The following is an 18,303-nucleotide window of genomic DNA, read 5'->3' on the forward strand; positions in this document are numbered from 1 at the left end:
CTACAATCGCCACCAAGAAGAGCCACACTGGACATTATAGAAGTCACTGTTCACTGTGTCTAGGACTATACCACTGCTTAAAGAGATCAGTGCAAGTGAATATTGATCTACATTGCCATGTTCAGTCCTCTACTCCAGTTAAGTAGCCCGCATCTCGTGGTCGTACGGTAGCGTTCTCGCTTCCCACTCCCGGGTTCCCGGGTTCGATTCCCGGCGGGGTCAGGGATTTTCTCTGCCTCGTGATGGCTGGGTGTTGTGTGCTGTCCTTAGGTTAGTTACGTTTAAGTAGTTCTAAGTTCTAGGGGACTGATGACCATAGATGTTAAGTCCCACAGTGCTCAGAGCCATTTGAACCGTTTGAACCAGTTAAGTACCGCAAAATTCCTATCAATAAATCATTGTAAATTGCTGGTATTCTGTGTTGTCATCTATTTTTGCCAGGTTCAAATAACGCAAGGAGTGCATCTGCGTGACGTCGTCAATAACCGCCGATATATCGACAAGTGGACACACTGTCTTTTCCAAGGCAAAACTGCAGCAAGTAAGTGCTTTCGAAAGTAACTGGGGGGGGGGGGTGTTAGCATTAACTCTGCTCTTCTGTTTTTTGACAAGGGAGAGAGAGGAGCAGGATTCCACGCAGAGTTTACTCAGAGACCACCATTTATAAGATTACTTGCCAATTTCATTTCCACTGTTTCCTTACCAACACTATCAAAGTAGCTGGAAGTACACGTCGTAATTTCTGTGTTGTTATATTATATACGATGATACGGTTTCTCCATAGTCCTGATAGGCCAATTTATGTTTATGGAAGACTTGTAGGGAAGTGCCTTAGAGAAGGCGGCTTTGAAACCAGAGTGTTTCTCAAATATGTAGACGATACTTTTGTTGTTTGGCCTCATGTCAGTGAGGCTTTGAACGATTTTTTACAGTACTTGAATTCCATCCATCCGATATTCGTTTCACGATGGAGGTGAAAAAAGAGGCTGCCTTTCCTTTATTGATCTGTTGGTCAACCAGAAGGTTCATGGTACTCTGGGACACGCCTTTTATAGGAAGCCTGCTCACACTGGCTTCTGTCTACAAGCTGTCAGTTGTCGCCATCCAACTCAGAGCGAAGAAAAACTTCGTACCTTTGTTCACACGGTCCACGTCATCTCAGACCTGAGAGTTCGTCAGCTGAGTTAGCCCATCTTGAGGTCATATTTCGTCAGAATGGATATAGTGAAAGAGAGATCACACTGAGCTATCGACCAATGGGTGAGTGATGATAATATCAAGGTAGCACAAAAGTCTACGACCTTTCAACTTACGCATGAGAATTTCCAACAGGATTGGTCGTAATTTGCGGAAGTATCACATTAAATGTGTTTTCTGACCACTATCTAAGATTATCGTCCGTTTAGATTCCGCAAAGGGCGATCTTGATTCACGTGAGGTGGATGTTCAACGTATTTCCCGCAGTTGTGTCATATCACACTTTGGTCATACTATCAGGACTATGGTGGAACGGTGTACTGAGCACAAGCGTCACAGAAGCTTACAACAGTCGAGCAAATCTGCTATTGGAGGATACTGTCTTGGCACCGGTCAGCCTACGGAATATACAAAAGACACGCACAGACTGGAAGCACATCCAACTATTGGCTCGGCTCTGAGCACTATGGGACTCAACTTCTGAGGTCATTAGCCCCATAGAACTTAGAACTACTTAAACCTAACTAACCTAAGGACATCACACACATCCATGCCCGAGGCAGGATTCGAACCTGCGACCGTAGCGGTCTCGTGGTTCCAGACTGCAGCGCCTAGAACCGCACGGCCACTTCGGCCGGCATCCAACTATTGGGATAGTGTTGATAAGGAATCAGTTGAAATTAAATTAACAAGTAACAATGTATTTTTTTCAATTCTGCGTGGAACCCTGCTCTGTCTCTAGTCAAAAAACAAAGAGAAAGAATTAACGCTGCCTCACACGATTGTTTTTAATTTTCACCGGTAACTTCTGATGTGGCTCATCTTTGCTTGTTTGGTGGTGCTAGTGTTTCCATTGTGTGTGTGTGTGTGTGTGTGTGTGTGTGTGTGTGTGTGTGTTATATTTCCTGAATTGTTCAGAAAACCGAGATTTTAAGCTTGCTGCAGGGGCAGGGTATGCACCTGGCGAAATACGGACTGCATTCCCGTAAGTTATTTGAACACTATAGGGGCCTATACGATAATTATGGAAACTTTTCTTCTAGTCTTAGGTAACACTAGTCCTGTACAAATGTGTAAAGCTTTTTTAAATACGATATAATGGGCAACAGAATTAAATTGACATTTTTTTTAATCATCGTATTTTCTTCCCTTGCGACGCACATTTTTGAAGTTTATCTCAAAGGTGCCTACAACCTTTCCCTGAGTAAAAGCGTGGCGCCCTGCGATTTCACCCTTGGGCTTGGCGACGCTTCGAACAGCAAGGCGTCGACGCATGGGAGAAAAGGCCATAGCCCAGAAGTTCGTGTTAGGTGTAGGGTGGGTTAATGATGTCACATTGACACCAAATTTCGCCAGAATTCTGGCCAATGCCATCATGGACGTGTCGCTCTTTGGGAAAGTCTTCACGCTCTCTCTTACCCATATTTCACTCTTATTTTGCATATTGGAGGTAAGAACTGCGACGCCCAGCGTTGAAATCACGTGATTTTATTATGGGGGGAGGGAGGGGGGGGGGGCAAGAAAAACACTTCAGGCACACCGCCGCTCAGAATCGCCACGAGAAGGTCCCACGATGTGGCACAAAGGTCGTCAGTGCAGCCACCCCTTCCCTTGGTGCGTCAATTTACGGACACTTCGCGGTCTAAAACCTCAGTATGCAGCGTGTTGCGCAACGGATTGTCGTTCTTGACAACCCATGACACTGCTGACAACCCCCAGACGATCAAACACTTCTCTATAGTCATCGCAGGGTGAAATCCCCTAAACGTGATCTCACCCGTTTGGATTGTAGCGCGACCGTTATTATTGCTCCGGTATAAAGGGTGCAACCACTAGGTACCGTTCAAAATCATTCGAAGAAATTTGAACGTGACTAGAAGCAGCAAAGGCGTTTACGCTTTCCTAGCCCTCCTGTGACGTATGCATTGGGAGGTTCGACAGTGATATGTGTGAATAAAACGGCAAGGGTCCCTCCAGTTCGGCAACACCCTTGATGCCAACGAAGCACCTTTGAAGGGCGCTTTAAAAATGTGCCTGTTCAGTAACAACCATTCACTGATTCTAGGTGCTGACAACCCCCAGACGATCAAACACTTCTCTATAGTCATCGCAGGGTGAAATCCCCTAAACGTGATCTCACCCGTTTGGATTGTAGCGCGACCGTTATTATTGCTCCGGTATAAAGGGTGCAACCACTAGGTACCGTTCAAAATCATTCGAAGAAATTTGAACGTGACTAGAAGCAGCAAAGGCGTTTACGCTTTCCTAGCCCTCCTGTGACGTATGCATTGGGAGGTTCGACAGTGATATGTGTGAATAAAACGGCAAGGGTCCCTCCAGTTCGGCAACACCCTTGATGCCAACGAAGCACCTTTGAAGGGCGCTTTAAAAATGTGCCTGTTCAGTAACAACCATTCACTGATTCTAGGTGCTGACAACCCCCAGACGATCAAACACTTCTCTATAGTCATCGCAGGGTGAAATCCCCTAAACGTGATCTCACCCGTTTGGATTGTAGCGCGACCGTTATTATTGCTCCGGTATAAAGGGTGCAACCACTAGGTACCGTTCAAAATCATTCGAAAAATTTGAACGTGACTAGAAGCAGCAAAGGCGTTTACGCTTTCCTAGCCCTCCTGTGACGTATGCATTGGGAGGTTCGACAGTGATATGTGTGAATAAAACGGCAAGGGTCCCTCCAGTTCGGCAACACCCTTGATGCCAACGAAGCACCTTTGAAGGGCGCTTTAAAAATGTGCCTGTTCAGTAACAACCATTCACTGATTCTAGGTGCTGACAACCCCCAGACGATCAAACACTTCTCTATAGTCATCGCAGGGTGAAATCCCCTAAACGTGATCTCACCCGTTTGGATTGTAGCGCGACCGTTATTATTGCTCCGGTATAAAGGGTGCAACCACTAGGTACCGTTCAAAATCATTCGAAGAAATTTGAACGTGACTAGAAGCAGCAAAGGCGTTTACGCTTTCCTAGCCCTCCTGTGACGTATGCATTGGGAGGTTCGACAGTGATATGTGTGAATAAAACGGCAAGGGTCCCTCCAGTTCGGCAACACCCTTGATGCCAACGAAGCACCTTTGAAGGGCGCTTTAAAAATGTGCCTGTTCAGTAACAACCATTCACTGATTCTAGGTGCTGACAACCCCCAGACGATCAAACACTTCTCTATAGTCATCGCAGGGTGAAATCCCCTAAACGTGATCTCACCCGTTTGGATTGTAGCGCGACCGTTATTATTGCTCCGGTATAAAGGGTGCAACCACTAGGTACCGTTCAAAATCATTCGAAGAAATTTGAACGTGACTAGAAGCAGCAAAGGCGTTTACGCTTTCCTAGCCCTCCTCTGACGTATGCATTGGGAGGTTCGACAGTGATATGTGTGAATAAAACGGCAAGGGTCCCTCCAGTTCGGCAACACCCTTGATGCCAATGAAGCACCTTTGAAGGGCGCTTTAAAAATGTGCCTGTTCAGTAACAACCATTCACTGATTCTAGGTGCTGACAACCCCCAGACGATCAAACACTTCTCTATAGTCATCACAGGGTGAAATCCCCTAAACGTGATCTCACCCGTTTGGATTGTAGCGCGACCGTTATTATTGCTCCGGTATAAAGGGTGCAACCACTAGGTACCGTTCAAAATCATTCGAAGAAATTTGAACGTGACTAGAAGCAGCAAAGGCGTTTACGCTTTCCTAGCCCTCCTGTGACGTATGCATTGGGAGGTTCGACAGTGATATGTGTGAATAAAACGGCAAGGGTCCCTCCAGTTTGGCAACACCCTTGATGCCAACGAAGCACCTTTGAAGGGCGCTTTAAAAATGTGCCTGTTCAGTAACAACCATTCACTGATTCTAGGTGCTGACAACCCCCAGACGATCAAACACTTCTCTATAGTCATCGCAGGGTGAAATCCCCTAAACGTGATCTCACCCGTTTGGATTGTAGCGCGACCGTTATTATTGCTCCGGTATAAAGGGTGCAACCACTAGGTACCGTTCAAAATCATTCGAAGAAATTTGAACGTGACTAGAAGCAGCAAAGGCGTTTACGCTTTCCTAGCCCTCCTGTGACGTATGCATTGGGAGGTTCGACAGTGATATGTGTGAATAAAACGGCAAGGGTCCCTCCAGTTCGGCAACACCCTTGATGCCAACGAAGCACCTTTGAAGGGCGCTTTAAAAATGTGCCTGTTCAGTAACAACCATTCACTGATTCTAGGTGCTGACAACCCCCAGACGATCAAACACTTCTCTATAGTCATCGCAGGGTGAAATCCCCTAAACGTGATCTCACCCGTTTGGATTGTAGCGCGACCGTTATTATTGCTCCGGTATAAAGGGTGCAACCACTAGGTACCGTTCAAAATCATTCGAAGAAATTTGAACGTGACTAGAAGCAGCAAAGGCGTTTACGCTTTCCTAGCCCTCCTGTGACGTATGCATTGGGAGGTTCGACAGTGATATGTGTGAATAAAACGGCAAGGGTCCCTCCAGTTCGGCAACACCCTTGATGCCAACGAAGCACCTTTGAAGGGCGCTTTAAAAATGTGCCTGTTCAGTAACAACCATTCACTGATTCTAGGTGCTGACAACCCCCAGACGATCAAACACTTCTCTATAGTCATCGCAGGGTGAAATCCCCTAAACGTGATCTCACCCGTTTGGATTGTAGCGCGACCGTTATTATTGCTCCGGTATAAAGGGTGCAACCACTAGGTACCGTTCAAAATCATTCGAAGAAATTTGAACGTGACTAGAAGCAGCAAAGGCGTTTACGCTTTCCTAGCCCTCCTGTGACGTATGCATTGGGAGGTTCGACAGTGATATGTGTGAATAAAACGGCAAGGGTCCCTCCAGTTCGGCAACACCCTTGATGCCAACGAAGCACCTTTGAAGGGCGCTTTAAAAATGTGCCTGTTCAGTAACAACCATTCACTGATTCTAGGTGCTGACAACCCCCAGACGATCAAACACTTCTCTATAGTCATCGCAGGGTGAAATCCCCTAAACGTGATCTCACCCGTTTGGATTGTAGCGCGACCGTTATTATTGCTCCGGTATAAAGGGTGCAACCACTAGGTACCGTTCAAAATCATTCGAAGAAATTTGAACGTGACTAGAAGCAGCAAAGGCGTTTACGCTTTCCTAGCCCTCCTCTGACGTATGCATTGGGAGGTTCGACAGTGATATGTGTGAATAAAACGGCAAGGGTCCCTCCAGTTCGGCAACACCCTTGATGCCAACGAAGCACCTTTGAAGGGCGCTTTAAAAATGTGCCTGTTCAGTAACAACCATTCACTGATTCTAGGTGCTGACAACCCCCAGACGATCAAACACTTCTCTATAGTCATCGCAGGGTGAAATCCCCTAAACGTGATCTCACCCGTTTGGATTGTAGCGCGACCGTTATTATTGCTCCGGTATAAAGGGTGCAACCACTAGGTACCGTTCAAAATCATTCGAAGAAATTTGAACGTGACTAGAAGCAGCAAAGGCGTTTACGCTTTCCTAGCCCTCCTCTGACGTATGCATTGGGAGGTTCGACAGTGATATGTGTGAATAAAACGGCAAGGGTCCCTCCAGTTCGGCAACACCCTTGATGCCAACGAAGCACCTTTGAAGGGCGCTTTAAAAATGTGCCTGTTCAGTAACAACCATTCACTGATTCTAGGTGCTGACAACCCCCAGACGATCAAACACTTCTCTATAGTCATCGCAGGGTGAAATCCCCTAAACGTGATCTCACCCGTTTGGATTGTAGCGCGACCGTTATTATTGCTCCGGTATAAAGGGTGCAACCACTAGGTACCGTTCAAAATCATTCGAAGAAATTTGAACGTGACTAGAAGCAGCAAAGGCGTTTACGCTTTCCTAGCCCTCCTCTGACGTATGCATTGGGAGGTTCGACAGTGATATGTGTGAATAAAACGGCAAGGGTCCCTCCAGTTCGGCAACACCCTTGATGCCAACGAAGCACCTTTGAAGGGCGCTTTAAAAATGTGCCTGTTCAGTAACAACCATTCACTGATTCTAGGTGCTGACAACCCCCAGACGATCAAACACTTCTCTATAGTCATCGCAGGGTGAAATCCCCTAAACGTGATCTCACCCGTTTGGATTGTAGCGCGACCGTTATTATTGCTCCGGTATAAAGGGTGCAACCACTAGGTACCGTTCAAAATCATTCGAAGAAATTTGAACGTGACTAGAAGCAGCAAAGGCGTTTACGCTTTCCTAGCCCTCCTCTGACGTATGCATTGGGAGGTTCGACAGTGATATGTGTGAATAAAACGGCAAGGGTCCCTCCAGTTCGGCAACACCCTTGATGCCAACGAAGCACCTTTGAAGGGCGCTTTAAAAATGTGCCTGTTCAGTAACAACCATTCACTGATTCAAGGTGCTGACAACCCCCAGACGATCAAACACTTCTCTATAGCCATCGCAGGGTGAAATCCCCTAAACGTGATCTCACCCGTTTGGATTGTAGCGCGACCGTTATTATTGCTCCGGTATAAAGGGTGCAACCACTAGGTACCGTTCAAAATCATTCGAAGAAATTTGAACGTGACTAGAAGCAGCAAAGGCGTTTACGCTTTCCTAGCCCTCCTCTGACGTATGCATTGGGAGGTTCGACAGTGATATGTGTGAATAAAACGGCAAGGGTCCCTCCAGTTCGGCAACACCCTTGATGCCAACGAAGCACCTTTGAAGGGCGCTTTAAAAATGTGCCTGTTCAGTAACAACCATTCACTGATTCTAGGTGCTGACAACCCCCAGACGATCAAACACTTCTCTATAGTCATCGCAGGGTGAAATCCCCTAAACGTGATCTCACCCGTTTGGATTGTAGCGCGACCGTTATTATTGCTCCGGTATAAAGGGTGCAACCACTAGGTACCGTTCAAAATCATTCGAAGAAATTTGAACGTGACTAGAAGCAGCAAAGGCGTTTACGCTTTCCTAGCCCTCCTCTGACGTATGCATTGGGAGGTTCGACAGTGATATGTGTGAATAAAACGGCAAGGGTCCCTCCAGTTCGGCAACACCCTTGATGCCAACGAAGCACCTTTGAAGGGCGCTTTAAAAATGTGCCTGTTCAGTAACAACCATTCACTGATTCTAGGTGCTGACAACCCCCAGACGATCAAACACTTCTCTATAGTCATCGCAGGGTGAAATCCCCTAAACGTGATCTCACCCGTTTGGATTGTAGCGCGACCGTTATTATTGCTCCGGTATAAAGGGTGCAACCACTAGGTACCGTTCAAAATCATTCGAAGAAATTTGAACGTGACTAGAAGCAGCAAAGGCGTTTACGCTTTCCTAGCCCTCCTCTGACGTATGCATTGGGAGGTTCGACAGTGATATGTGTGAATAAAACGGCAAGGGTCCCTCCAGTTCGGCAACACCCTTGATGCCAACGAAGCACCTTTGAAGGGCGCTTTAAAAATGTGCCTGTTCAGTAACAACCATTCACTGATTCTAGGTGCTGACAACCCCCAGACGATCAAACACTTCTCTATAGTCATCGCAGGGTGAAATCCCCTAAACGTGATCTCACCCGTTTGGATTGTAGCGCGACCGTTATTATTGCTCCGGTATAAAGGGTGCAACCACTAGGTACCGTTCAAAATCATTCGAAGAAATTTGAACGTGACTAGAAGCAGCAAAGGCGTTTACGCTTTCCTAGCCCTCCTCTGACGTATGCATTGGGAGGTTCGACAGTGATATGTGTGAATAAAACGGCAAGGGTCCCTCCAGTTCGGCAACACCCTTGATGCCAACGAAGCACCTTTGAAGGGCGCTTTAAAAATGTGCCTGTTCAGTAACAACCATTCACTGATTCTAGGTGCTGACAACCCCCAGACGATCAAACACTTCTCTATAGTCATCGCAGGGTGAAATCCCCTAAACGTGATCTCACCCGTTTGGATTGTAGCGCGACCGTTATTATTGCTCCGGTATAAAGGGTGCAACCACTAGGTACCGTTCAAAATCATTCGAAGAAATTTGAACGTGACTAGAAGCAGCAAAGGCGTTTACGCTTTCCTAGCCCTCCTCTGACGTATGCATTGAGAGGTTCGACAGTGATATGTGTGAATAAAACGGCAAGGGTCCCTCCAGTTCGGCAACACCCTTGATGCCAACGAAGCACCTTTGAAGGGCGCTTTAAAAATGTGCCTGTTCAGTAACAACCATTCACTGATTCTAGGTGCTGACAACCCCCAGACGATCAAACACTTCTCTATAGTCATCGCAGGGTGAAATCCCCTAAACGTGATCTCACCCGTTTGGATTGTAGCGCGACCGTTATTATTGCTCCGGTATAAAGGGTGCAACCACTAGGTACCGTTCAAAATCATTCGAAGAAATTTGAACGTGACTAGAAGCAGCAAAGGCGTTTACGCTTTCCTAGCCCTCCTCTGACGTATGCATTGGGAGGTTCGACAGTGATATGTGTGAATAAAACGGCAAGGGTCCCTCCAGTTCGGCAACACCCTTGATGCCAACGAAGCACCTTTGAAGGGCGCTTTAAAAATGTGCCTGTTCAGTAACAACCATTCACTGATTCTAGGTGCTGACAACCCCCAGACGATCAAACACTTCTCTATAGTCATCGCAGGGTGAAATCCCCTAAACGTGATCTCACCCGTTTGGATTGTAGCGCGACCGTTATTATTGCTCCGGTATAAAGGGTGCAACCACTAGGTACCGTTCAAAATCATTCGAAGAAATTTGAACGTGACTAGAAGCAGCAAAGGCGTTTACGCTTTCCTAGCCCTCCTCTGACGTATGCATTGGGAGGTTCGACAGTGATATGTGTGAATAAAACGGCAAGGGTCCCTCCAGTTCGGCAACACCCTTGATGCCAACGAAGCACCTTTGAAGGGCGCTTTAAAAATGTGCCTGTTCAGTAACAACCATTCACTGATTCTAGGTGCTGACAACCCCCAGACGATCAAACACTTCTCTATAGTCATCGCAGGGTGAAATCCCCTAAACGTGATCTCACCCGTTTGGATTGTAGCGCGACCGTTATTATTGCTCCGGTATAAAGGGTGCAACCACTAGGTACCGTTCAAAATCATTCGAAGAAATTTGAACGTGACTAGAAGCAGCAAAGGCGTTTACGCTTTCCTAGCCCTCCTCTGACGTATGCATTGGGAGGTTCGACAGTGATATGTGTGAATAAAACGGCAAGGGTCCCTCCAGTTCGGCAACACCCTTGATGCCAACGAAGCTCCTTTGAAGGGCGCTTTAAAAATGTGCCTGTTCAGTAACAACCATTCACTGATTCTAGGTGCCTGTGGGATAGTCAACCCCCTCCACACCCCTCAGATTTCTTACGCCAGCAAGCAGGTGCTACAGCAGCAGTGTAGTGCTAATAGCTGTACGTTGCTGAAGTGGTTGCCTGTACTGCAAACGCCTTGGAGTTGGTGAATGCTTGTCCCTAAAACAAAATGTCCGAACAGGGCTTCACGACCCAATGGTGCCGACCGCGCGCCTTGTCATCCTCAGCCCTTAGGCTTCACCGGACACGGGTACGGAGGAGATGTCATCAGCACACCGCTCTCCCGGCTGTTGTCAGTTTTCGTGACTGGCGCTGCTACTTCTCACCGCATCTCAATCAAGCAGCTCCTCAACTGGCCTCACAAGGGCTGAGCGCACCACGCTTGTGAACAGGATCTGGAATACCCATGATGGCTTTGAGCACTATGGGTCTTAACATCTGTGGTCATCAGTCCCCTAGAACTTAGAACTACTTAAACCTAACTAACCTAAGGACATCACACACATCCACGCCCGAGGCAGGATTCGAACCTGCGACCGTAGCGATCACGCGGTTCCAGACTGAAGCGCCTAGAACCGCACGGCCACAACGGCTGGCCAAACCCGACAGCACTTAACTTCGGTGATCCGACGGGCAACGCCGTTATCTGTTTGTCCCTATATAGGTACATATTTAAACTGCTTAACCAAGGTGCGCAGGAGGAACATACAAAAGTGTTCCCAAAATGTGGGAGTTTTAGGAGGACCCTTTGACGTTTTATTCACGCATGAGGGCACCCTTTCCCCCTTCCAAAATGATAATGGTACATGAGGACTCGAAACAGGAGGGCTGAAACAGCATAAACACCTCATGGTGCTTCGGATCAAGTTCAAATTCCGTCTAATGGCTTTGAGCAGTCTTTAGTGGTTCCGACCAGTGCACCAGAGAAAAAAATTCACTCTCACTACACTACAAAAGGGTACGAACACATTTACTTACGTTGCAGGCCCACAATGTTCTTAGAGACGTGTTGAATCGTCCAGAGCAGTGTCAAAATTTACCAAGAAAATCGTTCTGTTGTTCACCGAACTGCAGACTGTCGTTTACGACCACGATATGTGCGTAAATAAACTCCTCCAGGGAAGGAGTAGTTTCACTGACGCCCTTTCTGACACCTCAGGAGGCCTTTTCATGTCGATTGTGAGTGGTGTTATGTGTGAAATGTTTTCTTCAACCACCCATAAGAAAACTACGTGATTTCAACATTTGGCGTCGCGGAGCGGACCGCCATTGCATAGGCGTGAAGGGAAGGGGTAAATGTAGGAAAGAAAACTTGTCATTTCCATCATGTGCCACGTCCACAGTGGCTCTGGGAGGAACTGTCTGGTAAAATGTAGTGACAACATGACATCATTAACCCATCTAACACCACACATGAACTTCCAAACTCTGGTCTTCTTTTCATATGCATCGACATTTTGCTGTTTGAAGCATCGGTTCCTTAACCCAAATAGTGCTTTTTTAGGTAGAAGTAAAATATGAGACAAAGATTGCTTGAAAATTGAAACAGATGGCCTTTGGGTTTCAGTATTAATAACACTGCACCTTGAAGTACCACACGCTGACATTCCTACTGCAGTGTTGTTCCTGTGTTATTGGCATTACGATAATTTTAACAGAGTTGATTGAATAGTTATCATCACAGAAATTCGCGTCTAATGTAACCAGCCAAGGAAAGTAATTTAAGGTTTGCGTACCATTATCTTCAACACCTTACTCAACAAGTATGTTCTTAGCATGACAGGTTATTAGCTGGAGCAAGTGACTTTAAATGCACGTATTTTCAGACGTTCGTCGCTGATTGCCTGTCCTTTTATCGTCGTAGCTCCACAACGTTGCATTTCCGACCAATCATAATTTCGAAAATTTTGTTACATTAGACGTCCCAAACTGGCTCAAACCTCATTGCCAGCTTGTTTTTCTCCACCCTGTACAATAAAATATTAATTCCAGAGAATTGGCCGGCCGAAGTGGCCGTGCGGTTAAAGGCGCTGCAGTCTGGAACCGCAAGACCGCTACGGTCGCAGGTTCGAATCCTGCCTCGAGCATGGATGTTTGTGATGTCCTTCGGTTAGTTAGGTTTAACTAGTTCTAAGTTCTAGGGGACTACTGACCTCAGCAGTTGAGTCCCATAGTGCTCAGAGCCATTTGAACCATTTGAACCAGAGAATTGTATTCCTTCCACCTCGACTACGTCAGCGTTTGCCAGCCGGTTGTTACCTGACAAATGCCTTATGATCAGAAACCAGCTCATAGTAAAAGCAGCTAGAATATTTGCAATTTTTTTGTATTTTTCGTCTTTCACCAATCTTAAGCAGATCATGTACCAACAAAGTGCACTTTCTGAGAAACGGGAAAGATCTACTGGACACCAATTCTTGTTCGACTGATAAATTGTTTAACACAACTGATTCACATACACTATTAATGCCATCGCTGAGTGTGGGATTTATGTACGTTAATAGTCCACTGATCAATGTACAGGACTTCTACAAAAATATGGAAACACTGTGATAAATGCATCCTTCAATATAAACGAATGTGCTGGCCAATGTCCACAATACGTTGGAAACGTGGTCAGAAGAGTGTTCTCTGTAGTTGTGAGTGTGTTATGTCTGAGCTAAGTGAATTCGAACATGGAAAATAGTTGGAGCTCGTTTGATGGATGCTTCCGTATCCATGGGAACCACGACATTAGGGGTTTCAAGAGGGACAGAATCGAAGATTTATACTGCATACAGGGAAAGCGCAAAAACATCACCCGCTAAGTCACAGCGCGGAAGAAAGTGTGTGTCGAGAGATCGTGACGGACGATCACTGAAGAAAAATACGACGAAATATGAGACGAAAACTGCAAAAATCACTGCAACAAAACAACACGAAGGAAGATCCATAAGCAGGGAATTGCACGGTCAGCTGGAATTCCAAAACCACTCATCGGTCATGCAGATGCCAGTAACAGGACAACGCGGAGTAACGGAAGAAAGTACACTACTGGCCATTCAAATTGCTACACCAAGAAGAAATGCATATGATAAACAGGTATTCATTGGACATATATATTATACTAGAACTGACATGTGATTACATTTCCGCGCAATTTGGGTGCATAGATCCTGAGAAATCAGAACAACCACCTCTGGCCGTAATAACGGCCTTGATACGCCTGGGTATTGAGTCAAACAGAGCTTGGATGGCGTGTACAGTTACAGCTGCGCATGCAGTTTCAACACGATACCACAGTTCATCAAGAGTAGTGATTGGCGTATTGTGACAAGCCAGTTGCTAGGCCACCATTGACCAGACGTTTTCAATTGGTGAGAGATCTGGAGAATGTGCTGGCCAGTGCAGCAGTCGAGCATTTTTTGTATCCAGAAAGGCCCGTGCAGGACCTGCAACAAGCGGTCGTGCATTATCCTGCTGAAATGTAGGGCTTTGCAGAGATTGAATGAAGGGTAGAGCCACGGGTTGCAACACATCTGAAATGTAACGTCCACTGTTCAAAGTGACCGAGTCCTGTAACCAATGGCACCCCATACCATCACGCCGGGTGATACGCCAATATGGCGATGACGAATACACGCTTCCAATGTGCGTTCATCGCGATGTCGCCAAACACGGATGGGACCGTCATGATACTGTAAACAGAACCTGGATTGATCCGAAAAATGACATTTTGCCATTCGTGCACCCAGGTTCGTCGTTGAGTTCACCATCGCAGGCGCTCCTGTCTGTGATGCAACGTCAAGGATAACCGCAGCCATGGTCTCCGAGCTGATAGTCCATGCTGCTGCAAACGTCGTCGAACTGTTCGTGCAGATGGTTATTGTCTTGCAAACGTCCTCATCTGTTGACTCAGGGATCGAGACGTGGCTGCGCGATCCGTTACAGCCATGCGGATAAGATACCTGTCATCTCGACTGCTAGTGATACGAGGCCGTTGGGATCCAACACTGCGTTCCGAATTACGCTCCTGAACCCACCGATTCCATATTCTACTATCAGTCATTGGATCTCGACCAACGCGAGCAGCAATGTCGCGATACGATAAACCGCAATCGCGATAGGCTACAATCCGACCTTTATCAAAGTCGCGAGCGTGATGGTACGCATTTCTCCTCCTTACACGAGGCATCACAACGACATTTCACCAGGCAACGCCGGTCAACTGCTGTTTGTGTATGAGAAATCGGTTGGAAACTTTCCTCATGTCAGCACGTTGTATGTGTCGCCACCGGCGCCAACCTTGTGTGAATGCTCTGAAAAGCTAATCATTTGCATATCACAGCATCTTCTTCCTATCGGTTAAATTTCGCGTCTGTAGGACGTCACCTTCATGGTGTAGCAATTTTAATGGTCAGTAGTGTAATTTGATCAGATGAGACTTGTTTCACATTGTTTCTAACCTCTGATCAAGTTCACGTCCCGAGAGTGAAACATGGTCGGGGTTCGGTGATGCTCTGGGCAGCCTATCGTAGTAGTCCAAGGGCCCCATGCTTACTTTGCAAGTTCACGTTACTGGCAACGATGTTACCATTTTGCCAGATCAGGCCCATCCCAATGGTGCAATGCCCTTTCCCAATGGTCACGCTGTGTTCCAAGACGATCCTCTTCCCACATCTCGCATCGCCCAAGAATGGTTTTGAGAGCACAAGCATGAATTGTTGTATTTCCCCTGGCCACCAGTAACCAGATCTCTTTATTTTTGATCCTTAGTGGACTACTTTGGAGATAAGGGCGTACGATAGCTATCCACCTCCACCACTGTTACCTAAGCTTGCCATTATTTTGCACGATAAATTGTATGAGATACCTCGAAAACAACACAGGACCTGCATTTTTTCCGGGACGACTGGAAGCTGTTTAGAATGCCAGCGTGTTTCCTAATCCGTATTAGGCATGGTAATGCATTGTGTTTTTGATATTTCGATGTTTTTGACCAACCCCTGTATATAAGTTCTACGTGGTTTTTCGTTACAGCGGCCTACCAATTATTTTCCTCATTTTAGAATTTTTACATTATTATATTTATGACATTGCTCTGAGCTCCAAACGAAAACGAACTTCAGAGTCTTTATTTGTTCTACATCCTTTAAGGGCATTAGAATCAGTTACTGTGGCGACTCGGATTCACTCACACAGGATTTATTTAAAGATTATATTGTCTAATGTATGGTACACCTGCCTTGTATAGTACAGTGCAGTAGACCACAGCACAATAGGTTGTTACTGCGTACGGCATGTAATGCATTGTAACCCTGCCTAGTACAGAACAGTACAATAGAGTACAGCACAATAGGTTGGTACTCACTGCGGAGAGTAGGCAGGTGTTCTCGCGTAGAGCACCGACGCAGCCCGTGAAGCCGATCACGAACGTCGTCGTTCCTGGAACACAACACATACACAATGTACAGGTCTGCTTACATCCTGCACATAAATTAAATGTACCACGACTGTTCAATAAGTCTTTGTTTTCTTCCTTCTCCCTCGCCATACACGACGCAACTAAAAATCTCTGAGTACAGGGCACAGACGAAGCCATTTGTCGTTTCGTGGGGACCACAATTTCATTCTAAGCTTCTGCAAACATCATTCGTTTCCTAGTGAGGGTTGAACATCACTTATCAATGATTTCCATGTTAAACACATCTCTCACAGTCATAGAGCGTTACAGAAGGGAAAACAACCTGTCTTAGAAAACGTGACATTTCTAGCGTCATTAGCCGCCGATTAATCCTTCTTTATTCACAACTGGTTTCAGTATTCAGATGATCTTCAGGCAGCATGAAATTATTTACAACAGACTTCGAGGCAACATAAATAGGATGATGTCAAATAATACAGACGCCACGTTGCATCTCTATCGTCGAAAGTAAAATATATTACACAGTCGATGGTAAAATGTACTAACACTGCAGAAGAAGATGATCTATGAATTAAGAGCGGTTGAAGTATGGGATTTTTCAAGTACTTAGGAGCTGCACAAAATATGTCCTGTCGTACATAGAACCCAAAACCCATTGCATTTTTCTGTATGTGTTTTTCAATAGAACCGCAGAAGGGGTAAAAGGCTGTCACCTTTTTTAAGGAACCAGAGCCCCATTTGCCTAAAGCGGTGTCGTGACATAAGGGTAATCTAAATCTGGATGGCCGGATGGCAACTGCAACATCCGTTATCCCAAACGCGAGTCCTATTTCTCACCACGACGACACTTCCCTCAGTCTGTGTGTTCTAATAGAGTACATGTAAAGGGAGGCGTTTATGGTGCTCTGCACACCAGGTGACCTGTTTAGGCTCAACGCTCCACTTTATGTTTCTAACATCACCCACTTCTCCTTTTCTTTGCTTCTGATAATCATCATCAACAACAGAAACATGATTCCCCACAAAAGCAACCGACACAGACAAATCTACAGAGGGATAAAGAGAGAGCTGGGACAGTTTGCAGTGTTGAAAAATTTATTCAAGATGGCGGCTATCCCTCGGTGTTCCCCCACCTCCTGTCTGTGAAAGGTGAATGTGACAATGTCGCACTTATGCTATCACCACCCCCACTCCTCCCCCTCCCTCACTTCCACTCCTCTCCCCTACTTCTCCCTCACTTCCACTCCTCTCCCCTACTTCTCCTCCCCACCCCCATTTCGCTCTCCTCCTGTATTTGGGGACTGGTAGGAAAAAGTCTCAGTCTGCTTTGAGTTGCTGGAACGAAAAGAGATACGGCACTGTCTTGAAAATTGTGTTCATTTATTCTTGTGTGTATTATTCAGATGCAAGAATTTACAAATTTTGATAGGAAAATCGAACTGACAATTATCCTACAGGCTACCCGATTGAAATTCAAATAAACACAACCGCTTAAAATTGGCAGGACAATAGAAAAATGCTCTCGTGAAAAAACGGATCTCATTACATGAAATGGGAAGCAAATTCGAGCAACGCATTGTCGATTTATTTAAACAATAATTTAATTAATTAATTAAATTGCTGGGAAATGTGTTCAATTTACGATACGTTGGTGTTGGAAAGAGTACTTGTAAGCATAGAGCTGAAGACTGTGTCCATAGTCTCCTGCACAAGGAATGGAAGGAGATGGTACTGGATGAGTGAAGGGGAAATACTTTGCAGCAAATAATGGTGATGCAGCAGGATGGACTGCGCATGCATTTTGCAGTTCGTGGAAACTGCTACCTGTGCTTGATCTGTTCGTATTTTTTGTAATGGCCCATCAATCCACAGAGCAGAAGATAACTTTTTCCTATTCCACCACACCAGACTGAATGAAGCACAGGTGCTTGCCTTGATATTTCGGGCTCGAATGAGGACGCTTAAAGCGGGTTTTGTTCCCTCTTCGATTGCTTATGTTCATCCTAGACCATAATACCACTCGAAACTGGTGGTCAACTGTCGGAAAACATCTGCCCGAAAAACTGCCGTCCAATGATGTACAAGTGTGTAGCTACTGAGGAACTTATACACAGATACATGGTAAGAAGGGACAGGACAGCAAACTATCGCTGAATTGTACGAAGAGTAGCCAGCTACCGATCTATAAGTGAAAAAGCTGCTGAAGAACTTTTACGCAGATAAATGGTTAGAAGGCACAAGACAACAAACTATCACTTAAGCATAGGAAGAGTTGTCTCCTACCGATGTACAAGTGTAGAGCTGTTGAAGAACTTGTACAAAGACATACATACTTGGTAAGAAAGGGCAGGGCAGCAAACTATCACTGAAGTGTAGGAAGCCCAATA

The 18,303-nt window shown here is 45.9% G+C and overlaps 1 protein-coding gene across 1 annotated transcript in view; it reads right to left on the reverse strand.

Moving 5' to 3' along the window:
• LOC124803345 (tetraspanin-5) overlaps positions 1-18,303 on the reverse strand; it is a 310,102-nt gene that overhangs the window by 63,456 nt on the left and 228,343 nt on the right. The window contains exon 4 of the mRNA XM_047264531.1: positions 15,863-15,936. Coding sequence (XP_047120487.1) covers positions 15,863-15,936 — 74 coding nt within the window. The remainder of the gene's footprint in view (positions 1-15,862; positions 15,937-18,303) is intronic.

Source organism: Schistocerca piceifrons, chromosome 6, assembly GCF_021461385.2.
Source record: "Schistocerca piceifrons isolate TAMUIC-IGC-003096 chromosome 6, iqSchPice1.1, whole genome shotgun sequence".
Classification (NCBI taxonomy): domain Eukaryota; kingdom Metazoa; phylum Arthropoda; class Insecta; order Orthoptera; family Acrididae; genus Schistocerca; species Schistocerca piceifrons.